This window comes from Mobula birostris, chromosome 2 (assembly GCF_030028105.1).
Source record: "Mobula birostris isolate sMobBir1 chromosome 2, sMobBir1.hap1, whole genome shotgun sequence".
NCBI lineage: Eukaryota > Metazoa > Chordata > Chondrichthyes > Myliobatiformes > Myliobatidae > Mobula > Mobula birostris.
In genome coordinates this window covers 115007236-115034566 of record NC_092371.1, presented here as the reverse complement: position 1 = coordinate 115034566, position 27331 = coordinate 115007236, and the positions used below count along the sequence as shown (strand labels likewise).

Genomic DNA, 27331 nt, shown 5'->3' with positions numbered 1-27331 from the left:
CAAAATATCAGGGTTTCCCTTCCACCACTACCAATGCTGCCCTCACCTGCATCTCCATTTCCCACACATCTGACCTCACCCCCCCATCCCCCTCCCTCTGACATAACATCTCTGCATCCAGCATATTATTTTCTACAGCTACCACCATCTCCAACTGGATCCTATCACTAAGTACTTAAGTACATCTTCTTCTCTCACCCCTTCTGCCACTTCACCACTTTCCATAGGGATTGCTTTCCATGTGACCCCCCTTGTCCATTCATCCCTCTCCAGAGATCTCCTCCTGGCCGTTATGCTACAACAGCCACTACACCACCATCCTCGCCACCATTCAAGACCCTAAACAATCCTCCCAGGTGAGGCCACACTTCACCTGCGAAGCTTTTGGAGTCATCTGTTGTAACTGCCGCTTTCGGTGCGGTCTGCTTGACATCTTGAGACCTGATGCAGTTTCGGTCACTGCTTCATTGAACACCTTTGTTCTGAATGCTGAAAGGGGCAGGATCTCCCAGTGACCACCCATTTCAATTCGACTTGTCATTTCAATTCAGACTTAACTGTCCATGGCCACTTCTACTGCCACAAATGAAGCCAAACAGGTTGGAGGAACAACACCTCATTCCATCTGGGTAGCCTCCAAACTGATGGCAAGAATATGATTTCTCTAACTTCTGGGAAATATTTCCCTTTTTTGACTTTCCCTCCCACTTGATCTATTTTTCTATTCTCCGTTCTGTTTACCCTCTCAGCCCAGCTCTTCTCCCCCACCCTCATGACCTGCCTGTCAACTCCCACTGGTTCCCCACCACTTTCCCTTCATTCCATGGTCCACAGTCCTCACCTATTAGATTCTTTGTTCTTCAGCCCTTTACCTCTTGCACCCTAGCTTCTTAATCATCTCCCCCCTTCCCCCACCCACCCACCCACTTCCTCCCCTCACCTGGTCTCACCTATTACTGCCAGATCGTAGTCCCTCTTCCCCCCCCCCCACCTTATTCTGGCTTTTGCCCCCTTCCTTTTCCATCCTGATTAAGGGTCTCAGCCTGAAATGTAAATTGTTTATTTCCCTCCGTAGATGCTGCTTGACTTGCTGAGTTCCCCCAGCATTTTGTTTGTGTTGTTTACTCAGAATTAGTTTGATTCATATGGGTGATGAGAGTAGAATTGATCAGTATCTTAAAGGAAATTAGACAGGCAATCCAGGGAGGATAATTAGGAAGGTTGTGAAGGAATAGCGCAGTAATGCATTTGACAGGATCTCTTGACTAGAAATTGACATAGATATAGATTAGGCCAAATGGCAGTGTCCTTTGGTAGAGCAATTCTATAATACTGTGATGAATGAATGCATCTTTGCAAATTAAAGCACCCTGAATTTTGGATGTGCTCTATTTAACAGAGTGTAGAACTTAATAGCCAGAGAGGCAGGACTTTTATTTTTTTGCACAGATTCCACAAAATTGTAAACTATGACAAGTCAAGCTATTTTTGTTTTACTGATGGTAGACTTTTCAAAAATTTCAAAAGCTGCAGGTGCTAGGAATCTGAAAAGGAAACAGAAAATACTTCATATTTGGAAATTTAAACAGAATAAATATTTTAAGTCAAAGGCCTTCGTCGAAACAGGGAGGCAGAGAAAACACAAACAAAATAAATTCTGCAGATGTAAAAAATCTTGTGCAACACACACAAAATACTGAAGGGACTTAAGCAAATCAGTCAGCGTCTATGGAGTGGAATAAGCAGTCGGTGTTTCAGGCGGAGGCCCTTCATCACAACTGGAGAAGAAGGGGGCAGAAGTCAGAATAAGAAGGTGGGGGGATGGGAAGGAGTAGAAGCTGGCAGGTGATGAGAGAGACCAAGTGAGGAGGAAGGTGGATGGTTGGGGGAGAGGATTGAAATAAGAAGCTGGGGAGGGGATAGATGGAAGCGGTAAAGGGCTGCAGAACTGAAGAGAGAACAACCTAGTGTCAAACTGCAAGGAACATTGGGAAGGAGGAATAGGACGAAGGGCATACTTCTGCTCAGGTGAAGTCATGGTTGCCATGGGGATAAGCTGTAAACAAAGTCACCTGGTAGGTCAATGGGAGCAGTTTTGGAGGGAGAATATGGTTCTTTTTAATTAAAGAAATAAGGGCAATTAGAGAGTGAGAACACAAGAGTAGAATTCAAGTGTTATGAAATGCAGGACTACAAGATGTCACTCACTACAATAAAAACCCATCCTGAGATGTTAAAAGCTAATAGGAGAGGTAGTCATTTTACTCTTGTATTGCATGCCTCTTTGGTAGAGCAGTGTAAACTCTTCTGCTTCAAAGTTTGGTTGTTTCTGTTATGGTTTCTCCAGTTGTTGAAGCTTCCCAAGCCCCAACAAGTCACATAAGTGGGCCCCTCAGCCCAGCGTCCATATCGCCCAAGGTGACTCCCAGAGCTTGTGCTAGTTAGTCATAGTCATAGTTTATTGATCCCGGGGGAAATTGGTTTTCGTTACAGTTGCACCATAAATAATTAAATAGTAATAAAACCATAAATAGTTAAATAGTAATATGTAAATTATGCCAGGAAATAAGTCTAGGACTAGCCTGTTGGCTCAGGGTGTCTGACCCTCCAAGGGAGGAGTTGTAAAGTTTGATGGCCACAGGCAGGAATGACTTCCTATGACGCTCTGTGTTGCATCTCGGTGGAATGAGTCTCTGGCTGAATGTACTCCTGTGCCCAACCAGTACATTATGTAGTGGATGGGAGACATTGACCAAGATGGCATGCAACTTGGACAGCATCCTCTTTTCAGACACCACCGTGAGAGAGTCAAGTTCCATCCCCACAATATCACTGGCCTTACGAATGAGTTTGTTGATTCTGTTGGTGTCTGCTACCCTCAGCCTGCTGCCCCAGCACACAACAGCAAACATGATAGCACTGGCCACCACAGACTGGTAGAACATCCTCAGCATCATCCGGCAGATGTTAAAGGACCTCAGTCTCCTCAGGAAATAGAGACGGCTCTGACCCTTCTTGTAGACAGCCTCAGTGTTCTTTGACCAGTCCAGTTTATTGTCAATTCGTATCCCCAGGTATTTGTAATCCTCCACCATGTCCCCACTGACCCCCGGATGGAAACAGGGGTCACCGGTACCTTAGCTCTCCTCAAGTCTACCACCAGCTCCTTAGTCTTTTTCACATTAAGCTTCAGATAATTCTGCTCACACCATGTGACAAAAGTTGCCTGCATTTGACCAATATCCCTCTACACCTTCTTTATCCCTGTACCTGCCAAATGACTTTTAAACATTGCAATTGTACCCACTTCTTCCACCTCTGGCAGATTGTTCCATGTACCCACCACACACTGTGTGGAAAGAACATGCATCTCAAGTTCTCTTTAAATCTTTCCCCTCTTAACTAAACCTATGACCTCCAGTTTTGTCCTTCCCTATCCTGGGGGAAAATCTGTGTACATCAACCTTATCCATGCCGTCATGATTTTATAAACCTTTATAAGGTCATCCCTCAGGTAGATGTGGTGAAGAAGGCCTTTGACATACTGGCCTCATTAGGCAGGGTATTGAGTATAGAAGTTGGAATATTATGTTGCAGTTGTACAAGATGTTGGTGAAGCTGCAACATGTTTATAGTTTTGGTTACCCTGTTGAAAGTTGTCATTAAGCTAAAATGGGTGAAAAGATGATTACTAGAATGTTGTCAGGACTCAAAGGCTCAATTCCAGGAATGTCTCTGCTCAATATATCAGTGTGAGCAAACCTAATCAAAACAAAACCAGCTCCAAGGTCTGCACTGGCTGAATTAAATGTGATTAATATATGTTCAAATTAAAACAAAACTGTGTCTTATTTCACTTTAAGCTGCTTGAAATAAAAGCACATTCTTGCTGTAACTAAATTAAGGCACCTCTTCATGTGGCAATTTCCAAAAGTTATTTCAAATTGAAGATAATCCATTCTTGCTTTAACTTTCATATTATTCCACTCATGATAGTGAGATGCTGCTGTCAATCTCTGGCAGACATCTCCAAAGTTATTCAGTCGTTTAAAAACGTCTAATTTAAAGTAAATGTTTGATCAGTGTGCACACCTTGCTCTCACTGTGGTTGAATTGCCTATTGCCACTCGTGCTTTGGGTTGTCTTGAAGAATATCACTCAGATGGAAGTATCAATGCATTCAAGACAGGGAGAAGTTCAAATATCTATAAACCCAAACCTCTTTTGCTATCGTTGACTTAACATGTTCCTGTTTTTCCAGTATCGTGTGGAGTCGATGATGTTGCGTTTTGCCAAACCAATGAACTATATTGCTATAACTCCCAGCGTCCAGCAGCGATCTCGTATGAGAGCTCCTCAGTGCATTCCTCTTGTGATGGAACCTGAATCTCGCTTCTACAGCAACTCAGTCCTGGTTTTGGATTTCCAGTCCCTGTACCCCTCGATCATCATAGCTTACAACTATTGTTACTCCACATGCCTAGGCAACATTGACTACCTTGGGAAGTAAGATATTTCCCTTTTAATTATATACCCATTTCTGGCATCTGTGTGACCAATTAATTGCAGTGGGGTTGAATTGAGCTAGATTCAAAAAAAAAAATCTGTCATTCCAAATATAAGTTTTTGAACAGCTCCAAGATGAATTGTAATCTTCTACCACTACTACATTTGCTAGCATTTTATTGGCATAACTGAAGAAAGTGCCAGTTTGTAGTACTGGGGCAGCCAACATAAAAGTCAAAGAGTGGCCATATAATAGATCAAAAAAATAGTGGGAAGTTAGAGACTCGGGAAGCTTTTAAAAACCAATAGAAGGCAACTCAGGAAAGTCATTAAGGAAAAGGTGGAGTACAAGAGTAAGCTAGCCAATAATATGAAAGAAGATACCAAATGTTTCTTCAGATACATAAAGTGTAAATGAGAGGCGAGAGTAGATATCAGACGACTGGAAAACAATGCTGGAAAGGTAATGGGGGACATGGAAATCACAAATGAATTGAGTAAGTCTGTTGCATCAGTCTTCATTGTGGAAGACACTAACAGTTTGGTGGAAGTTCCAGGTGTCAGGTGTCATGTGTGTGAAGTTACCATAACTAGAGAGAGGGTTCTTGGGACTGAAAGGTCTGAAGGTAGATAAGTAACCTGGACCAGCTGGTGTACACCCCAGGGTTCTGAAAGAGGTGGCTGAAGAGATCTGGGAGACATTAGTAATGATTTTTCAAGAATCACAAGACTAGGAAATAAATTCGGAAGATGAAAAAATTGCAAATACCATTCTTTTCTTCAAAAAGGGAGAGAAGCAGAAGAAAGGTAACTATGGGACTGTTGGAATGGATATTCAAGTATGGGGTCTCGGAGTACTTGGAGGCAGTTGTTAAAATAGGCTGTAGTCAGCATAGTTTCTTCAAGGAAGAATCTTGCCTGACAGATCTGTTGGAATTCATTGAAGAAATAACAAGCAGGATAGACAAAGCAGAATTGGTTGATGTTGTGTAATGGGATTTTCAGAAGGACTTTGACAAGGTGCCACACTTGAGGCTGTGACAAGCTACAAGCCCTTGGTATTACAGGAAAGATTCTAGTATGGGTAAAGCAATGGCTGATTGGCAGGAGGCAAAGAGTGAGGAAATGAAGGGAGCCTTTTCTGCCTGGCTGCCAGTGATTATTGCTGTTCCACAGGGGTCTGTGTTAGATCTGGTTATTTTTATGTTACATGCCAATAATTTGGATGATGGAATTGAGGGCTTTGTTGCAAAGCTTGCAGACGATATGAAGATAGGTGGAGAGGCAGGTAGTTTTGAGGAAGCAGAGAGGCTACAGAAGGACTTAGATTAAGAGAATTGGCAAAGAGATGGCAGATGGAATACATTGTCAGGAAGGTGTTTAGTCATGTGGTAGAGAAACTGTAAAAGTTGACTATTTTCTAAATGGAGAGAAAATACAAAAAAAAACTGAGGTACAAAGGGACTTGGGAGTCCTTGTGCAAGGCCCCCTAAAGGTTAATTTGCATATTGAGTCTCTGGTGAGGAAGGCAATTGCAATGTTGGCATTCATTTCAAGAGGACTAGATTATAAAAGCAAGATATAATGTTGTGACTTTATAGAGCACTGGTGAGGCCTCACTTGGAGTATTGTAAGCAGTTTTGGGCCCCTTATCTTAGAAAGGATGTACTAAAACTGGAATGGCTTGCCATATGTAGAGTGTTTGATGCCTCTGGGCCTGTATTCATTAGAATTCAGAAGAATGAGGGGTGACCACATTGAAATGTAAGGAATGGTGAAAGGCTTTGATAGAATAAAAGTGGAGAGTATGTTTCCTATGGTGGAAAAGTCAAAACCAGAGGACGCAGCCTCAATAGAGGGGGATTATTTTAGAATGGAGATGAGGAGGAATTTCTTTAGCCAAAGAGTGGTGAATCTGTGGAATTCTTGGCCTCCACAGCTGGCCTGTGGCAAAGTCTTTATGTATATTTATGGCAGAAGTTGATATATTCTTGATTGGTCAGGGCATTGAAGGGATATAGCGGGAAGGCTGGAGATTGGGCTGAGAGGAAATGTGGATCAGCCATGATGAAATGGTGGAGCAGACTGGATGGGCCGATGGCCTAATTCTTCTGCTATATCTTTTGGTCTTATTTACTTAGCCTTTGATGCAGCCATGAAATGTTTTCTTTTTATAAAGTAAGAAAGTTTAATTTTGTGTGAGGAATGAAGTAAAGCTTCTCTGTGCATCTCCGTTAAAATCATTGTGTGCAGTTTGATATGTGGTTTATGATGCCCCTCAGATATGCAGCTGTTCGGGACAAAATGGGGCAATCCTTTTACTTTCAAACTATTAAGAAATATTCTCTTCGTTGTTTGCCAGCAAGTTGAATTGTTGAATTGCCTGTCTGAAGTATGTTTATATTTGGTGGGAATCTGTGGGTGATTTCAAAAGTATCTTTTCTTCCCACCCCATCCCAATCAGCAACTATGCTCCCATCTAAAACCTGTGGGGAGTCCATCTGGATGCCATTCTCTAGCATCCCTGTGGCTTTTGATACTTATTCTGACTTGGGAGTACAAGCCCTTTGAGTGTTTTGTTTTAGAATTGGAGAAAAAGAGGCTCTTGTGAAGATATAATTACCTCTTCATTAACTTCGTCCTCTTCTTAGCCCTTCACAATCTGTTAGGAAAAGTCTTACACAACACAAAAGCCGATTATAAAAACATATCACTTTTTGCATCAGTGGCACTGCAGTGGAAACTGCAAGTAGTTTCAAACTCATGCTCCCAGCACACATTCTGCACTCTCAGAAAAGCTCACCAATGCCTTTACTTTCTAAGGAGGCTGAAGAGAGCTGGGTTGCACATCGAAACTCGTGTCACTCTACAGATACACAATAGAGAACATCCAACCATGCTGCATCACTGCATGGCACGGAAACTTCACTGCAGTGGACTGGAAGGATCTACCATGGACAGCTGAAACTGCCCAAAGCACTAGCCTACCCGCCATCGAGGCTATACAGTACCGCAAAAGTCTTGGGCACACTTTTTTAAAAAAATAAATAAATAAATAAAATTCTGTTAAGGTGCTTTCAAAAATAAATGAAAAGTTTCTAACTGTCAAAAAAATTACTGTCAAGTGCAGTAAACAGTAGAAATCTAAATCAAATCAATATTTCATGTGACCACCCTTTGCCTTTAAAACTGCATCAGTTCTCTTAGGTACACTATCATACTGTTTTTTTTTAAAAGAAAATCAGCCGGTAGCTTGCTCCAAGTCTCTTGGAGATATTTCCACAGTTCTTCTGCAGACTTTGGCTGGCTTGCTTATTTCTGTCTATCCAGGTAATCCCGGATAGCCTCGGTGATGTTAAGATCAGGGCTTTGTGGAGGCTGTACCCATCTGTTGCAGAACTCCTTGTATTTCTTTTCTCTGAAGGTAGTTCTTTGACCTTGGCTGTGTTTGGGGGAATTGTCCTGCTGTAGAATAAAGATGGCACTGATCAGATGTCTCCCTGATGGATGAGAATCTGCTTGTACTTGTCATCATTGAAGATTCCATTAATTCTGACCAAATCACCAACTCCTTTTTGCAGAAATGCAGCCCAAACCTGCAGGGAAACTCCACTGTAATTCACTGTTGGCTGCAGACATTCATTCATGTAGCGCTCTCCAACTCTTTTATGGACAAACTGCCTCCTATTTGAGCCAAAAATTTCAAATTTTGACTCATCAGTCCAGAACACTTGTTGCCATTGTTTTGCATCCCAGTCCTTGTGTTTTTGTGTGTAGGTGACTCTCTCAGCTTTGTTTCCACTTCGAAGGAATGGCTTTTTGACAGCAACTCTTCCATGAAGACCATTTCTGACAAGACTTCTCCGGACTATCGGGGTGTACTTGGGTTCCAGTGGTTCTGTAAGTTCAGAGCTGATAGCAATGCTGGACTTCCAATTTAGAAGGGATGTCATTTTGATGTACCTCACATCTTTTGCACTGGGTTTCTGTGGCCAACCAATCTGATTTTTGGTCCTGAACCTTGCCCGTTTCTTTATGCTGCTTCAGAAGAGCTTGAACAGCACATCTTGAAGCTTCTTTTTGCTGTGAAATTTCTGCTTGGGTGAGACCTTGCTGCTGCGGGAAGACCACCTTGTGTCTTGTTGCTATGCTCATCTTGCCATGGTGTAAGAAATGATGATTTTGAAGATTAGACTGTCACATTTGCCACACGCTCATCTTTTAGTTTAGTTGTCCTTTGCCTAATTTGATTCCTTCTACACCTGTTTCTGTTTGTTAATCAGTTTAATCCATTCAACTCATTGTGTTATTGAGACACCTGTCTGGTATCTTTGGTTAATCATGTGCTGAGTAATATACCTGAAAAGTATTCAAGTTTTATTTGAAAAGTGGTCTTTTGATTCATATGTTAGTTTCTTCAATGAAATACAAAAAATTCTCTAACGTCTAACTGGGAATCTAAAATTTACTCTCTTCTACTGACACGCTAATGCAGAAGACAAAAAATAAACATCTGAAACAAAATTTTTTATTAAAAAATCTACGATACCCAAGACTTTTGCACAGCACTGTATAGTGTATATAGAAAGGTGCTGGAAAAGAGCCAGTAACATCATGAAAGATCCACTCCCATCAGGGAGGAGTCTACGTAGCATCCACTCTAGGACAACCAGACTCAAAAACAGTTACTTTCCCCAAGCAGTAAGGATGATAAATATTTCCACCCACTAACCCATCCCTCCATATCCCCCACAACAACTACTTGGTTAACTTGTGTACAGACACTCCTGTGCCTAGCATCATGCTATGGACGTACAGTCAATCTGTGTATATAAGATATCTTGTGTATTCATATTTATTGTGTTTTTATTATTGAGTTCTTTACCTTGTATATTTTTTGTGCTGTATTGGAACCAGAGTAACAATTACTTCATTCTCCTTTATACTTGTGTACTGGAAATAACATTAAACAATCTTGAATCTAAAACAATGTTTTTATTCATCTTTTATCAGAGAAGAAGAGTTTAAATTTGGCTGCACTTTCCAAAGAGTGCCTCCGGAATTACTTCACCAGCTCTGGAACGATATCACCATATCACCAAATGGGGTGGCCTTTGTTAAAGTATGAATTAAACATTGCTCTTAATATAGATGATATTAAAAGTAAAACAAGAAGAAGGGTATTCTTAAACCATGTACAAGTATTCGAATATTTCTTTCTCATTAGGAAGCCTGGTTGCTAAGTATCAAAGATGAATTTGTTAATGGCTACAATGAATTAACGCCAAATCTTTGTCAAGGGCAGAATTCATTTGATAGATCTGGCCCATGTTTACCAAAAGTGGCTATACAACAAATGCTTTAAGCTTTTGTAATACTAATACTATTTTTGTATTAGGAAGAGCTGTTTGTACTGCATGTTTCATTGATCCTAAGCTTGTGTTCTCTTGAGCTTTCTCATATATGCCACATATTACTGAAAATCGATTACTTTGAAATTTTGCTGAGCAATAAAAACAAAGACTGATATAACTTGACATCACATTACTTGAAATGCTAGAAGTGGGTTGCTCTATTAACCTGGTAAATATTGGCCTTGCTGCAGTATTTTTCTCTGAAAGAAAGCTTCTGTATGGTCTGATTGAAGTCTGTAAAATTGTGAGTCTGATGAATGTAGAGGTGTGCTTTTTGCTCAGAGTTCTAGGAGTAATGATAGTTAATTTGATGAGTTCACCAGCACCTCTTCCTAGAGTGTGAAACTCAAGCAGAGGACATAAATAACAGGCTGGGAAAGTAATGAGATACAAGAAAATCCAAGGATATAAGCAAGAGGGTGAATTGGAGAGGTGCATGGAGATTCAAATGTGAATGAACTGGTAAAAAGGAAGGCTAAGCAATATCTATGTGGTATATTGAAAGAGAAAAGCTCTATTTGTCAGAAATCTGCAATAAGGTGGAAAATGTTAGAAATACTCAGCAGGACGAGCAGCATCTGTGGAGAGAAAAACCGTTATTGGTTCAGGTCAGGTTGACATTACATTGAATTTTGATACCTGAAATGTTGAGCCTGTTTCTCCCTTCCCAGATGTTGTCTGACCTGCTGAGTATTTCCAGCATTTTCTGTACATTAGTGTGAAGTTAAAAGCTTGAATATTTTTCTGGACTCATCATATTTTTTTTTGATTATTGTTATGTGTTGATATTGCTATTGTAGCCCTCTGTGCGAAAAGGAGTGTTACCGAACATGTTGGATGAGATACTGAAGACCAGGATAATGGTGAAGCAGACCATGAAAGGCAACAAGAAAGACAAAGCTCTCACAAAATTGCTTCATGCTCGACAGATGGGTCTGAAGCTCATTGCCAACTTTACTTATGGTTACACAGCTGCTAGCTTTTCTGGAAGAATGCCATGTGTCGAGGTACCCAAAATACACATATCTAATTCTCAATAAACAAGAGAAGAAGTCTGTAATTTACACATGCCAGCTGCCTTGTATTTAAAAAAAATCAAATAATTATTTCATTAACAGTGCATTGCAAATCTTCAATTTCCATTCAACTGGTGTGGAGAGTTTCCTGATAAACTTTATTTGCTTTATTTGAGCTGAATGATCTGGGCGTTATGACAAAACAAGGATAAGGAATAGAAGCAAGAATGGACCATTCAATAAGATCACAGCTAATCAAGTTTAGGTTTACCACTTTGCCTCTGCTTCCCCATATTTACAGGTCAAATATCTGTCAGAATTGAATTTGAATATATTTAGTGGCTTTGCCTTCAGTGCTGTCTGGGGTAGACTGTTGTAGGACAGGATGGCAGCAGAGCTGTTTACACGGGGCTCCAGTGATAAGATTCAGTCCTGATCTCTGATGATGGCTGCCTGGTCTCCCTGTTATTGCATGGGTTTCTTCAGAGAGTTCCAGTTTTTCCAAGAGCCCAAGTGTATGCAGGTTGTTTGGTTAATTGACCTCTGTAAGACTGTCTTCTGGTGCATTGATGAGTGGTAGTCTGGAACATAGTTACTTCATCTTTTAAAAGTTCACAATGCGATAATCTGCTGGAATGAGAAACCATATTATATTACTGCTGGTTATAGAAATGTTTATCTTTTTTTACAGATCGGTGACAGCATTGTTCTCAAGGCCAGAGAAACTCTTGAACGTGCTATAAAGTTGGTTAATGAGACAAAGAAGTGGGGAGCTCGTGTTGTATATGGAGATACAGACAGGTATCAACTCTTAAATGATTATTTAACAACAACTTTACATGATCTCTATGTAGTTAATAAAAGGAATTTGATTGTTCTAATTAGATGCAAAGGACTAATAAGTAGAATATATGACAGATGCAGACTGGAAATTTATCTTGTGCTTTACTCAACACAGAAATGTAGGGCTTGTTATATAACAGATCTGTTCCTTTTAAATTACAGTAACAAATATCATATCTCTTGTTCATAATCATATCCTCTCTCCATAGTGTTGTGGCTAACCTTTGATTTGCCTCCAAAAACTGTAAACAGTTAACAATTTGTGGTTTCTGTATTGGTCAAATTTTTACCAAGAATTTAAGCATCTTAATCCCCTATTACAGTCGTAAAGATCAAAAGGGCAAATCCTAGATGCTGATATGAAAGTAATTGGAAGGCAAAATGGGCTAGTGTTCAGCTTGTTGCTCCGCAAGGTTTACTCAACACTGAACTGAGGCTGTGGCCTGCCACTGACGGGCTCTAGAATCAGCTGCAGTGATGACTGGCTTCATGGCCGTGGACTCACTTTCCTGAACTTCAATTCTGAATGTTCTGTTGGGTTTCTTTGATTTGTGGCTGCCTGTAAGGAGACAAATATCAAGATTGTTAATAGTACAGATACTTTGATAGTAAATGTACTTTCGAACTTTTTTTTTTGGAAGTGGGGGGGAACAATGAGATGTTCAAGGAGCTCACATTAAGAAGCAAGTCAACACAAATAGAGTTACTATTTGTTGTGATTTTTGAGCTGATTCTCCTCCTTTGCAGCATGTTTGTGCTATTGAAAGGAGCCACCAAAGAGCAAGCCTTTCGGATTGGAGAAGAAATTGCTGATGCCGTGACTGCCACAAATCCAAAGCCCGTGAAACTGAAATTTGAAAAGGTGAGATACGGCCCTTCATGAGCAGAAGGAAACTACAAGCCTTTGTGGCAGGCTTATCATCAGAAAGCTTGCTGAACAAGTTGTCTTATTATTGTTATAATCTTCAGTCTGGTTTCCTAACATATATATTGCAAGTTGTGCAGTGAAAATAACTTTTATTGTACTTATGGGATGAGGGTCTCTACTGGCAAGTAGAAGATTTGAATGGTTCTATTGATCATTGTTAGATAGTTGCACTGTTTTTCAAACTCCTGGGAGTGCACATCTCACACAACCCCTCATGGTCCCAGAACACATTCTGTACAATCAGGAAAGCTCAGTAATGCCTCTACTTTCTGAAGAGAGCTGGACTATGCACATTCTATTCTTGCGTTATCCTACAGATGCTTTGTAGACTGCATCCTAACAAGTTGCTTCACGGCATGGTACTGCAGCAAACAGGAAGGCTCTACAACGGGCGTCAAAACTGTTCAAAGCATCATCAGCACCAGCTATCATGGACGTGTATTCCGGAAAGGGCTGGGTAGCATCCAAACCAAGACCACCTGACTCAAAAACAGTTACTTTCCTCAAGCAGTAAAGCTGATCAACACCTCCACCCAGTAACCCACCCCACCCCCAACCACAACTGCTTTATCATTTCATGTCAGTCACCTTACATACAGACACTCCTGTGCCTAGTGTCCCTTTATAGACATACAATCAATCTGTGTGTATTAACTATTTTATGTATTTATATTTATTGTGTGTGTTATTATTGGGTTCTTTATCTTATTAAGGTTTTTTTTGTGCTGCATCAAATCCGGAGTAACAATTATTTTGTTTTCCTTTACACTTGTGTACCGGAAATGACATTAAATATTTTGTGGCTATCACTTTTCCAGGATCATGTAAAAATGTGCTTTGATATAACTTGCATGCAGTCTCAGAGGCAAACATTATGCAAAACTTTATATTATTTACATTAAGAATACATTGTTTTAATTGTCTTAAATTAATCAAATTTGGAATTACTTGTGAAATTTTGATGGATGAAGAGAAAGTTTGACTCTAAATGTAGTGGGGGCCTTTTTATCATTCCAATAGGTTTACCTTCCATGTGTCTTACAATCTAAGAAGAGGTATGTTGGTTATATGTATGAGAGTTTAGACCAGAAGGATCCTGTGTTTGATGCCAAGGGAATAGAAACTGTGCGACGGGACTCCTGTTCTGCTGTGTCCAAGGTATGAAGCAGTCCCTCTTCAATTACATTACTTCCAATCACCATGCAGATTCCCCCTCTATTGAATGCACCAGTGAAAAATATAAATTACCAAGTTTACAACATTGTTTTGGAATCAAAGATATTGAAAAGTGAAATGGGAATAGTTAGAACTTACATTTTTGGTGTACATTGTAGCAGGAGTAAATTCTTTACGTAGTGCTTACTTTTCAAATTGATCTATTGTTCAAAGTATCTGAGCCATGCAGATCAGATCAAGGACATAGTCTGCACATAATCAGTATTTTCAAGTCAGGTTTTGCCTTTTGTGTTCAGGGAAAGCAGGGTGAATTAATTGCTACTCTTCAGATCATTGTCATGTTTTATGACCACCTAAATAGATGACATTTCAGTTTAATGTTTTACCTGGGGGAAATGCCTCTATCAATGCAGGATTAACACCAATTTTAAACTGAGGTTAAGTGCTTAAAATAAACTGGAAACTACAATTTACTGACTCCTTGAGGTGCAAGCTCAATTACACTCTGGTCATTGCAACTTCTATTGACATACTGTTAATAAAAGTTTGGGAAGATCCAAGTAAGTAATAGATCTTAGTGCAGAGTTCTCACCTGATCTGCATCTCTAATGATGTGAAAGCTGTGGTTAAACAGACGTTTCTGTTCTGCCTTAGGAGGCTCTTAACAAGATTTTGATTCAGTCAATTAAAGCATCTTTACACGAGAGAAGTTCATTTGCTTTTTGAAGGAGAGCAAATTGAGAATTGATTCAGAGTTGTCACTAATTGATTGGCTTAAATGTTATTTGTCATAATACGGTGTGTGAATGTTCATGCATTAGTTTAGAATTACATGTGTACATTGCTGGTTTGTGAAATCACAATAGGTTATGCTGTTGTTTCACTTGTGAATCTTTCCACAGGTTTTAGAGCGCTCAATAAAGCTACTGTTTGAAACAAGAGATATCAGCCAGATCAAGCAGTATGTTCAGAGGCAGTGCACAAAGGTTTTGGAAGGGAAGGCCAGCATGCAGGATCTGACTTTCGCCAAAGAGTATCGGGGCAGTTCTGCATACCGCCCTGGAGCATGTGTCCCCGCTCTAGAACTCACCAGGTGGGTCTTGCTGATGGAGCTATATTTCAAATCCATAGACTTTAGAAGAGAACAAATGATTTGCTGTAGTTCTGTCAAATGATGTGAATGTGACCAATATAAGCCTATGAAGCAAAAGCCTTACAGTTGAAACAGAGCTAGTATAATGTAAAGCAGAGTGCTATAATAAATTGCATGTCACAACTGTATCTCAATCTCTGGAGGATCTTCCAAATCTTATTTTTAAATTAAAAGTTTAATTAGAGACTTTGAGAAAATATTGAAATGATTAGTTAAAATCAACCGCAGCAGATAGTGTTTTTTAATCAGAACAGTTAGAAAATCATTCATCTCAGAGGAAATAGCAGAAGTGATAATTTAATTTTTATATTCACAAGAAAATAAGTCTAATTCATGGCAGTCTGCAATACATTGATTATCCTGGATAATTTTAAATTGTCATAATTCAGGGGAAAAAATTTCTAAAGGTGTTTAAGCCAGTCGGTGTAAATGCATTTTATGTTTCCCCAGTTATTGAAGTCAAATTGATCATTGACATTTAGTGAGATTCGTACCATATTGTCGTATGTACTAAGGTGCTATAAAATTCCTCACTCTTGTGAAGCTCCCAGTCAACATTATACATGGTAATGATAAATACTACAATAATTACCGTGAGCACAAAACAATGGCATAGTGCAAAGTATAGTAGTGTAAAGTGAAGTATCCTGGTAAGCCTCTTCTGCACCTTTTCTAAAGCTTCAAATTCCTTCCTATAGTGGAGTGACCAGAACTGTGTGCAGTACTTCAAATGTGGCCTAACCACATGGATCTGTAAATGGTTTAGATTAAACCAGTCACGATATCATCATTAGCAACAAGCATATTACCTGTTTAAAGGAAAATCTGACATACAAATTTGATTTCTTTAAAAAGGTACTATATTGCACACACAATAGTTTTGAATAATATTGTCTATTCCAAATATAGTTTTTTTTTTAAAGAGATACAGGAAAATGACAGGACAAAGTCATGTAACTATGAATGCTGACATGATGTTTACCTAAACTCTCCTGTCACCTAATCTCATATAATTTCATGGAAGAAACCTATGGCAACTTGAGAGCTAAGAAGGGGTGGGGATTCTAGATTGTTGCAGAATACCACAATGTCCTTTTCCCCATCAGAAACATCTGCCGAAAGTAATGCTGGAAAACTCAGGACAGGCAGCATTTATGGAAAAAGAAACAGCCAGCATTTTGGATTTACAACCTATCGTCAGGGAAGGTTTTCCAACAGTTTCTGTTTTTACTTTTGATGTCCATAAGATATATGAGCAGAATTAGGCCTTTGAGTCTGCTCCACCATTTCATCATGGCTCATCTATTTTCCCTCTCAGCACCAATCTCCAGCCTTCCCCCTATATCCCTTCCTGCTCTGACCAATCAAGAATTATGCATAAAGACTTGGCCTCCACAGCTGCCTGTGGCAAAGAATGTCACAGATTCACCACCCTTTTTTGCTAAGGAAATTCCTCCTCATTTCCATTCTAAAAGGGTGCACTTCTACTCTGAGGCTGTGTTCTCCAGTCTTAAACTCTTCTGCAATAAGAAACATCCTTTCCACATCCACTCTATCAAGGCCTTTCACCATTCAACAGGCTTCAATTAGGTCACCCTTCATTCTTCTGAATTCCAGTGAATACAGGCCCAGAGCCATCAAATGCTCTTTGTATGACAAGCCATTTAATCCTGGAATCATTTTTGTGAAACTCCTTTGAACCCTTTCCAGTTTCAGCACATCATTTCTAAGATAAGGGGCCAAACCTGCTCACGATACTCCAAGTGAGGGCTCACCAGTGCTTTATAAAGTCTCAACATTACATCCTTGCTTTTGTATTCTAGTTTTCTTGAAATGAATACTAACATTGCTTTTGCCTTCCTCACCGGAGACTCAACCTGCAAATTAACCTTTAGGGAATCCTGCACGAGGACTCCCAAACACGAGGAACTCTGCAGATGCTGGAAATTTAGGCAACACACATCAAAGTTGCTGGTGAACGCAGCAGGCCAGAAAGCATCTCTAGGAAGAGGTACAATCAATGTTTCGGGCCGAGACCCTTCGTCAGGACCCGAAACGTCGACTGTACCTCTTCCTAGAGATGCTGCCTGGCCTGCTGCGTTCACCAGCAACTTTGTTGTGTGTTACAAGGACTCCATCTTAAGTTTTTTGTATTTCCTCTCCTCTTAGAAAATAGTCAACCCTTTCACTTCTGCTACCAAAGTGCATGACCATACACTTCCCAACACTGTATTCCATCTGCCACTTCCTTGCCCATTCTCTGAAGCTAAGTCCTTCTGTAGCCTCTCTACTTCCTCAAAACTGCCTGTCCATCCACCCATCTTCATATCGTATGCAAACTTTGCAACAAAGCCATCATTTTCATCATCAAGTCATTGACATATAATGTAAAAAGAATCAGTCCCAACACAGACCCCTGCGGAACACCACTAGTCACTAGCAGCCAGCCAGAAAAGGCTCCCTTTATTCCCACTCTTTGCTTCCTGCCAATCAGCCACTTTATCCATGCTAGAATCTTTCCTGTAATACCATGTACTCATAGCTTCTTAAGCAGCCTCACGTGTAGCACCTTGTCAAAGGCCTTCTGAAAATCTAAATACAGATGAATCAATTCTCCTTTGTTTATCCTGCAAAGAATTCCAACAGATTTGTCAAATCAGGTTTTCCCTTGAAGAAACCATGCTGACTACGGCCTATTTTGTTGTGCTTTCAAGTATCCCGAGACCTCCTTCTTGAAACTGGGCTCTAACATTTTCCCAACTACTGAGGTCAGACTAACTGGCCTATAGTTCCTGCCTGTCTCCCTTCTTGAAAAGTGCAGTGACATTCGCAATTTTCCAGTCTTCCAGAACCACTCCAGAATCTAGTGATTCTTGATAGATCATTACAAATGCCTCCACAATCTCTTCAGCCACCTCTTTCAGAACCCTGTGGTGTACACCGTCTGGTCCACATGACTTATCTACCTTCAGACCTTGCAGTTTCCAAAGAACCTTCTCTCTGGGTATGGTAATTTCACACATTTCACACCCCTGACACCTGGAACTTCCACCAAACTGCTACTGTCTTCCACAGTGAAGACTGATGCAAAATACTTATTCAGTTCATCTGCCTTTTCGTTGTCCCCCGTTACTACTTCTCCAGCATTTTTTTTTTTATAACACTCTGATATCCACTCTCACCCCTCTTTTACATTTTATGTATATGAAGAAACTTCTGGTATCATCTTTAATATCATTGGCTAGCTTACTCTCATACTTCATCTCTAGTGACATTTTTTGTTGCCCTTCTCATTAGCACTCTCTTTCCCATCCCTTTGCAACTCCTAGTTTAAACCCCACCATATGGCATTAACAAATCTTCTCACAAGGATATTAGTCCCTCTCCAGTTCAAGTGCAAACTGTCCCTTCTGTACAGGTCCCATGATCCCTGGAAGAGAGCCCAATGATCCTAAAATTTTATGCCCTTCCTCCTACAATTCTTTAGTCATGTAAAAAACTGTTCTGGCCTCACTAGCACATGGCGTGGGTAGCAGTCCTGAGATCAGAACCCTGGAGGTCCTGCCCTTTAACTTAGCACGTAACTCCCTGAACTCCCTATGCAGAACCTCATCACTCGTCCTACCCATGTCATTGGTACCTGTATGGACCACGACTTACGGCTGTTCACACTCGCACTAAGTACGCTGAGGACTCGATCCGAGATATCCCAGACTCTGGCAACCGGAAAGCAACATACTATCCAGGAATCTCATTCTCGCCCACTGAGCCTCCTGTCTGTTCCCCTAACTAACGAATCCCCTATCACAGCAGCGTACCTCTTATTTCACCCCCCCCAACTTCCCTTCTGAGTCACAAAACCAGACTCAGTTCCAGAGATCCTACCACTGTGACTTTCCCCTGTTAGGTCATTCCCTCTACCCCTCACTGGACAGTATCCAAAGTGAAACCTCTTGTTGAGTTGGATGACCACAGGGTTACTCTGCACTGGCTCCTTAACCCCTTTCCCCTTCCTGGCTGTCATCTATTTTCCTGTGTCCTGCACCTTGAGTGTAACTGCCTCTCTTGCGTCCTATCTATCACTCCTTCAGCCTCCTTAATAATCTGGAGTTCATCCTGTTCCAGTTCCGGCTCCGGCTCCTTAACAAGGTTTTTTTTAGAAGTTGCAGCTGGATTTACTTCTCACAGTTGTAGTCGTCAGGGACACTGAAGTCTTCCTGCCTTCCCACATCCGGCAAGAGGAGCATTTCACTATCCTGTCTGGTATTTCTACTCTCCTAACTGAGCAGATATAAAGAAGTAAAGAGAAAAAAACTGGAGCTTATTTTCCGTTGCTTTATTTGACTGAAGCCTCTCTTTGTGGAAGCCACTCTGAGTGTCCACTCAGATGATGGCAGCTGTGCTTGCCCCGCCTTACTTTAGTTTGCTCTTACTAATCATCCCAAATGCAAAATGGTTGCTGGTCAAAGCTCTTCTTTGCTGCCGCGACCCACTGCTTCCTTTTGTCCTCGGGCAGTGGTCCTGATTGAAGTCCCCTCCTCTCCAAACTTCCAGTGTCAGGATTGACCACTGTTAAAAGCGTTTTTTCCAGCATCAGCTGTTTATTTTAATTTTCATTTGTCACACATGTTTCTCTATACAAGGATATTTCAACAAACATGACATGGATCCAATATTTGAACCCAGCTAAATCACAGGCAATTTGTTAATTGTTGACATTGTCGTTTCTTTTTATTTCTGTAAGGGTTCATATACCGGATCTAGTCGATGTGTTTCTTGAAGGATCCTTCTGTAGAGAACCACATTTCAAGAAGTTCTTGTTCTTGCTTGAGCTAAGACTCTGTCTGTCGTCTAGTTGAAATGGTGCCTTCCTTTGTCTTCATGAGCTGGTACTAGCGAGAGTGGGTTGTGCCTTCCGCTTGCTAGCTGATGCTCCTGTAGCCTGGTCAATAATTTTCTTCCTGTTTGACCAATGTAGTACTTGTCGCAGTCACTACACTGGATTCTGTAGACAACATTTGTTCTATCAGTCACATTTTGTTGCACTTCGACTTTTAATTGGTTCCTCCTCAAAGTTGCAGTCAGACCTTGGAGGAGTATATAAGCTGCAATTCTGAGGAGACAACCCCCTCAACTGCTTATTGATGATGACTTCTCGATTAGAGCAGAAATATCTCGGTGATCAACCAAACTTCCAAATAACCAACCCGAGCTACCAATAGTCCGCAATATTTCAAAGTATACTGTGTGTTTGATAGGTCTGAGGCCCCTCTGAGCCACAGGAGCCCTGGTACATCAAATTGTTCCTCAGGACCCATAAGACATAGAAGAAAAATCAGGCCATTTGACCCATTGAGTCTGTTCCACCATTTGATAAGGATTGATTTATTGCTCCCTGTCAACTCCATCTCCTACCTTCTCCCCGTAACCTTTGACCCCCTTACTAATCAAGAACCTATCAATACCCGCTTCAACTATATCCAATGACTTGTATGTCACAGCCATTTGTTGCATTGAATTCCATGAATTCACTACCATCTGGCTAAAGAGAATGTACTTTGCCCTCTGATCCTAGACTCCTGCTGTTGGAGACATTCGATCTAGGCTTTTTCAATATTTGGTAGATTTCAATGAGATCTCATAATTCTTCTAAATTCCAGCAAGAACTGGCTCAGGGTTATCAAACGCTTCTCATACCTTAACCCTTTCATTCCCAGGGTCATTCTCGTGAACCTCCTCTGAGCCTTCTCCAATGCCTGAGCATGCTTTTTTTTCCACGTGAGGCACAAAATATTCCAAATGTGGTGTGACTAACGTCTTATAAAGCCTCAGCATTACATCCTTGCATGTATATCCTAATTTTTGAAAGAGTACATATTGCAAAACACCATAAGCTCTCTACGTTCTAGAATGACCATGAGTTTGGATTAAAAATGAAGGCTCGGCATCAGTGACCCTCTCGCTGGAATGTTGCCAACAGAAAACACCTTTCCTGGTACTTTCTAGTCTGTGAACATTACAAGCAACTACACCAGCTGTTAACTTGTCATGTTTGATAACAGAAACTATGCAGATGTGAAGCTCTCTGGGGACAAATTTCTGTTGGGTCTTAAAAGAGCATGGAAAAAAGACCTGAGTGTGGCTTTTGAGACAAAAGAGTGGGACAAAATTTGCAAAAATGTCAAGAGACCTGAGGGTGTGCCTTATTCAGTTTAAGATCCTACACCATTTTTATTGGACTCCAGCAAGGTTACATAGATTAGGGTTGAAAAATACCCCTGAATGTTGGCTGGCACTGTGAGGCGGATAAAGGGGACTTAGTACATGTGTTCTGGTCCTGTCCCAGAATTCAAGAATTTTGGATTATACATAAGTATATTGGTGAAGTTTCGGGTATTCAATTCCCTTTCTGCCCCAGACCCTTTGTCTTGGGAGACACACTTGGTTACTTGGGGATAAACACTCTCAAAATTGGATCCAGACGAGTATAATGGTAGGAAGACAAATTATACTTGGAGGTTGGAGGAACTTGGGGGGGACCATCATTTCAGGAGTGGGTCACAGAAATAGCCAAAGTGGCAGCTTTTGAACGCATGTCTTACAAACAGTTTGATAGATTGGACATCTATACACAAAACTGGGGAAAATATTTAGGTTTCCGGGGGGGGGGGGGGGGGGGGAATAGTGGTGAAGCATATTACTGAATGGCAAACAACAGGAATTCTGCAGATGCTGGAAATTCAAGCAACACACATCAAAGTTGCTGATGAACGCAGCAGGCCAGGCAGCATCTGTAGGAAGAGGTGCAGTCGATGTTTCAGGCCGAGACCCTTCGTCAGGACTAACTGAAGGAAGAGTGAGTAAGGGATTTGAAAGTTGGAGGGGGAGGGGGAGATCCAAAATGATAGGAGAAGACAGGAGGGGGAGGGATGGAGCCAAGAGCTGGACAGGTGATAGGACAGGTGATGGGTAGCCTCCAACCTGATGTCATGAAGATCGACTTCTCTAACTTCCGCTAGGCCCCACCTCCCCCTCGTACCCCATCTGTTACTTATTTTTATGCACACATTCTTTCTCTCACTCTCCTTTTTCTCCCTCTGTCTCTCTGAATATACCCCCTCCCCCTCCTTGTCTTTCTTCCCGGACCTCCTGTCCCATGATCCTCTCGTATGCCTTTTGCCAATCACCTGTCCAGCTCTTGGCTCTATCCCTCCCCCTCCTGTCTTCTCCTATCATTTTGGATCTCCCCCTCCCCCTCCAACTTTCAAATCCCTTACTCACTCTTCCTTCAGTTAGTCCTGACGAAGGGTCTTGGCCTGAAATGTCGACTGCACCTCTTCCTACAGATGCTGCCTGGCCTGCTGCGTTCACCAGCAACTTTGATGTGTGTTACTGAATGGCAGCCTTTTCTGTTATTAGAGGTCTAAATAGACACACATGGTTATTATGTTGATATTTATTTCTGCTATGTTTTTATTTTATGGATAATTTTATGTTTTGTAAGCTATGATTTACATAATTCTAACACTGACTCAAAGGTTCAGGGAAACTTTTTAAAAGAATTAAATAAAATTTAAATCTTCAAAAATGTCAGTGAGGCTTTTGGGGCACCATGCACTCAAGTCACTAACTCTGCCTTTGATCAAAAACAAAGGAGGAAAGAGCCAAGACGTGTGGTCTGTTTCCAAAGTGTATGGTTTCCAGTAGTTATAGAGAGAATGTTTACTGGTACTGGAGTTGAAAGTGTTTTTTCTTAGTTACAATTCTTCATAGGCACTATCGTTTGGTGTTAAACGAGCCAGGAGGATCAGTAACCTCCTTACACCACACTGATGCAAATGGCTCAGATTCTGAGGTAGTTATCACTGAGCTGAACTGTAATGTGTAGCTTTATAATGCTGATAAAGATTAACTGTGGTATTATCTTGGCTAACATCATAAAATGGTATCTTTTTTTTTACACATCCCTTAGTCTCATGAGACCATGGACCTGCGCCTTGGAAAGTTTCCAGGGCACAGGCCTGGGCAAGGTTGTATGGAAGACCAGCAGTTGCCCATGCTGCAAGTCTCCCCTCTCCACACCACCAATGTTGTCCAAGGGAAGGGCATTAGGACCCATATAGCTCGGCACCGGTGTCGTCACAGAGCACTGTGTGGTTAAGTGCCTTGCTCAAGGGCACACACGCTGCCTCAGCCAAGGCTCAAACTAGTGACCTTCAAATCACTAGACGAACGCCTTAACCACTTGGCCATGTGCCAACACAAAATGGTATCACAACCCAAGAAAATCTGCTAATACTGGAAATCCAAAGCAACACACACAAAATGCTGGGGGAACTCAGCAGGTCAGGCAGTATCTATGCAAAAGAGTAAATAGTTGACGTTTCAGGCTGAGATCCTTCATCAGGACTGGAAAGGAAGAGGAGAAGTCGAAGGTGGGGGTGGAGAAGAAGTACAAGGTGGTAAGTGATAGGTGAAACCAGGAGAGGGGGAGGGGTGAAGTAAAGAGCTGGGAAGTTGATTGGTGAAAGAGATAAAGTGCTGGAGAAGGGGAAATCTGATAGGAGAGGATAGAAGACCATGGAAGAAAGGGAAGGGGAGAAGTACCAGAGGGAGGTGAGGGGCAGGTAAGGAAATAAAGTGAGAGGGGGAAACAGGAATGGGGAATGGATGGAGGGGGGGTAATCACCAGAAGTTTAAGAAATCGATGTTCATGTCATCAGTTTGGAGGCTCCCCATTATCATAAAATAGTGTTGGTGTTAGAACATCACAGGATTAACTTGAGTTATGACCGCTAAAGAAAAATTAGGGAAGAAACGCAATTCACTGGCTTATTAGACTGGGATTATAAGACTGCTTCTGATGGGGAAAAAATTGTTTTCTGCTGTGCAGGTATTCATGCTCTTTTTATAGAAATAATACTGAAATTATCTACAAAATTCTGAGAACATTTTAATTGAAATTTAACTATTATAACAAGTGTATGTATCTTTCTGATGAGGCTGGTCAGTACAGACTTGGTGGGCTGAAGTGCTCACCAAGACTTGGGCAGAGGTTACTTTCATCTGCTGCCATCTGCTGGTTGCTGCAGAACGGTCGGTCTCTCATTTGAAGCAGCATTTTAGTCATACTTTATTGATCCCGGGGGAAATTGGTTTTTGTTACAGTTGTACCATAAATAATTAAACAGTAATATGTAAATAATGCCAAGAAATAAGTCCAGGACCAGCCTATTGGCTCAGGGTGTCTGACCCTCCAAGGGAGGAGTTGCAAAGTTTGATGGCCACAGGCAGGAATGACTTCCTATGACCATAAGACAAAGGAGCAGAAGTAGGCCATTCAGCCCATCGAGTCTGCTCCAGAAACGCTCTGTGTTGCATCTCGGAGGAATGAGTCTCTGGCTGAATGTACTCCTGTGCCCACCCAGTACATTATGTAGTGGATGGGAGACATTAACCAAGATGGCATGCAACTTAGACGGCATTCTCTTTTCAGACACCACCATGAGAGACTCCAGTTCCATCCCCACAACATCACTGGCCTTACGAATGAGGTTGTTGATTCTGTTGGTGTCTGCTACCCTCAGCCTGCTACCCCAGCACACAACAGCAAACATGATCGCACTGGCCACCACAGACTCGTAGAACCTCCTGAGCATCATCCAAATGGAACACTTGAAATGAGCTTTATTAGCTCCACTCAACATTTGTGTATTTTAATGCTGAGAGTCATGTGTGGGTAAATACACCATCTGATACTAAACATCATGTGTCTAGTCCTTCTGGTCAAACACTGCTGAGGGAACACCGCAGAAAACATTGTTGGGAATATAGGGTCCCAAACATCAGTGGTAAATTAAGAAAGCAGATAGCCTTAACAGGATGCTTGCTTCGCAGCAGGAGGAAACCCTTTGGACTAGATTGGATAGGCTGGGCTTTTTTTTCCCGGGGCAAAGGAGGCTGTGGAGTGACCTGATACAGAGATATAATTTTATAAGAGATATAATTTTATAAGAGGCATAGATAGGGTAAATGGTCAGAATCTTTTTCCCATAGTAAGGATATGAAAAGCAGGGCATAGGGTTAAGGTGAAAAGATTATTTTTTAAAAGAGATCAGAGAGGTTAATCTTTTTATACAGATAGTGATTAATATCTAGAACTCACTGCCAGAGGAGATAGAATGAATTGCAATTGTGTTTATGGGTAAAGGCGATGAACTGGACCATGGATCAGTACATGGAACCATGATGTTGTAGCCATTAAATAGGCTTGGTTGATATAGAGACAGGAATGGGTGCTTAATGTCCCAGGCTTTCAACGTTTTAGAAAAGATACAGAGAGGTAAGAGTTGGGGAAGCTGCACTACTAATCAGTAACGATATTGCCGAAAAGTATTAAATTGGAGCAGGGCAAATTACAAGAGCATTAAGCAGGAACTAGGAAGAGTTAATTGGGAACAGGTTTTTTTTGGGCAAGTCCACATTTGACAAGTGGAGGGTATTTAAAGACCCAACTGCACAGAGTACAGGGCAGCTATGTTCCAGTCAGAAGGAAGTACAAGGATGGCAAGGTAAGAGAACCTTGGATATAGAGGGAGATGATGAATTTAGTCAAGAAGGAAAAGTATGTAAAGCTTAGGAAGCTCGAATCAAACAGCCCTTGAGGATTATAAGGAAGCTGGAAAAGAACTCAAGGGAATTGGGAAAGCTAGGAGGAGCCATGAAAAGTCCATGGCAAGTGGGATTAGAATCCCTAGGCATTCAGTACTTGCAACAAGAGCAAAAGGGTAACTAGGGAGAGGGGAGGAACACTTGGTGATAAAGGGGGGAACATTTGCTTGAATGTGGAGGATGTGGGTGAGGTCCTTAATGAGCACTTTACATCAGTATTTACCAAGGAGAAGGGCATGGAGGATGGGGAGATCAGTGCTGAGCATTTTGATGTGCTTGGGCTCTTCGAGGTAAAGGAGGAGGTAATGTTGGGTCTCCTTAAGAGTATTAAGGTGCTACATCCCTGGGACCTGGTGGGATATACCCCAGGATATCGAGGGAGGCAAGAGAAGAAATTGGCCTTGACCAATATTTTTGTGGTCTCTCAATCCATTGGCGAGGTCCCAGAGGACTGGCAAGTAGCTAATACGGGTGCACATTCTTTTATCCGAAATTCCGAAGTCCAAAAAGCTCCGAAAACAGAAGTTGTTTTTTTTTTTTTTTTGCCAACAGCTGACGTTACTCAGGTGCGATGTGGCAGCACTAGCAGAGGCCGCCAGATGTCAGTTGTGGCTCAGCGCTCGTACTGGTTACACGTGCATTTGCTGTTCGCTGATATTTTGTGTTCACTGTTGACTTTGTGTTTAATTTCACTGTGAAAATGTCAAAAAGAGCTGCAGATACCCCTATGGGTAACAATGAGAAAAAGAGAAGGAATCTTCTCTATCATTAACGCAGAAAGTGGAGTTATTGCAGAAGCTTGATCGTGATGTGTCTGTGCAGTGTCTTACTGAAGAAAATAGTGTCGGAACTACCACTGTATATGGTTTAAATAAACAAAGACAAGTTACTGAAGTTTTACAGTGACGTTCTACATTTATTCCAATAAGTCATTTACCATGTGTTTGATTCAGTTCATTTGAAGCTGTATATTTTTGTTTTATTGAATGTTTTTGTTGGAAATAAAATTTCTTCTTGTCATTATTCCCTAAACAATACAGTATAACAATTATTTACATAGCATTTACATTGTATTAGGTATTATAAGTAATCTAGAGATGATTTAAAGTATAGGGGAGGATGTGCCGCCGGGTCCTAAAGTCCACCAAACTGAAACAGATTAAATAAGGGACTTGAGCATACGTGTTTTGTGGTATCGGGGGGGGGGGGGGGGGTTCTCCGAAAAATTCTGAATTCCGAAATGCAACTGGCCCCAAGGATTTCGGATAAGGGATCGTGGACCTGTATTCTTCTATTATTCGAGAAGGGAACCAGGGATAATACCAATTACTAAGGTAATCTTACTAATTTGATTGAGTTTTTTGAGTTGATGAGGGTAACTGAGGAAAGTAGAGCTGTGGATGTTGTCTATGTAGATTTTATTAAGGCATTTCACAAGGTCCCTCATCAGAGGCTCATTCAAAAAATTAAGATGTTTGGGATCGATGGTGAATTGGCCATTTGGATTCAGAACTGGCTTGCCCATAGAACAAAGGGTAGTGGCCAAAGGGACTTATTCTAGTTGGGAGGTCTGATTTCTGCAAAGATTTGTACTGGACCTCTGCTGTTTGTGATGTACCTATAT

The 27331-nt window shown here is 41.2% G+C and overlaps 1 protein-coding gene across 3 annotated transcripts in view; it reads left to right on the top strand.

Annotated features, from left to right (window-relative positions):
• rev3l (REV3 like, DNA directed polymerase zeta catalytic subunit) overlaps nucleotides 1-27331 on the top strand; it is a 219401-nt gene that overhangs the window by 179256 nt on the left and 12814 nt on the right. For 2 of the 3 annotated variants that reach the window (XM_072246606.1, XM_072246620.1), the window contains 7 exons: nucleotides 4262-4506; nucleotides 9520-9628; nucleotides 10721-10927; nucleotides 11628-11737; nucleotides 12527-12641; nucleotides 13728-13865; nucleotides 14786-14976. In XM_072246606.1, coding sequence (XP_072102707.1) covers nucleotides 4262-4506; nucleotides 9520-9628; nucleotides 10721-10927; nucleotides 11628-11737; nucleotides 12527-12641; nucleotides 13728-13865; nucleotides 14786-14976 — 1115 coding nt within the window. Of the gene's footprint in view, nucleotides 1-4261; nucleotides 4507-9519; nucleotides 9629-10720; nucleotides 10928-11627; nucleotides 11738-12526; nucleotides 12642-13727; nucleotides 13866-14785; nucleotides 14977-24532; nucleotides 26637-27331 lie in introns of those variants that run through there. The other variant, XM_072246613.1, reaches the window with a different exon arrangement.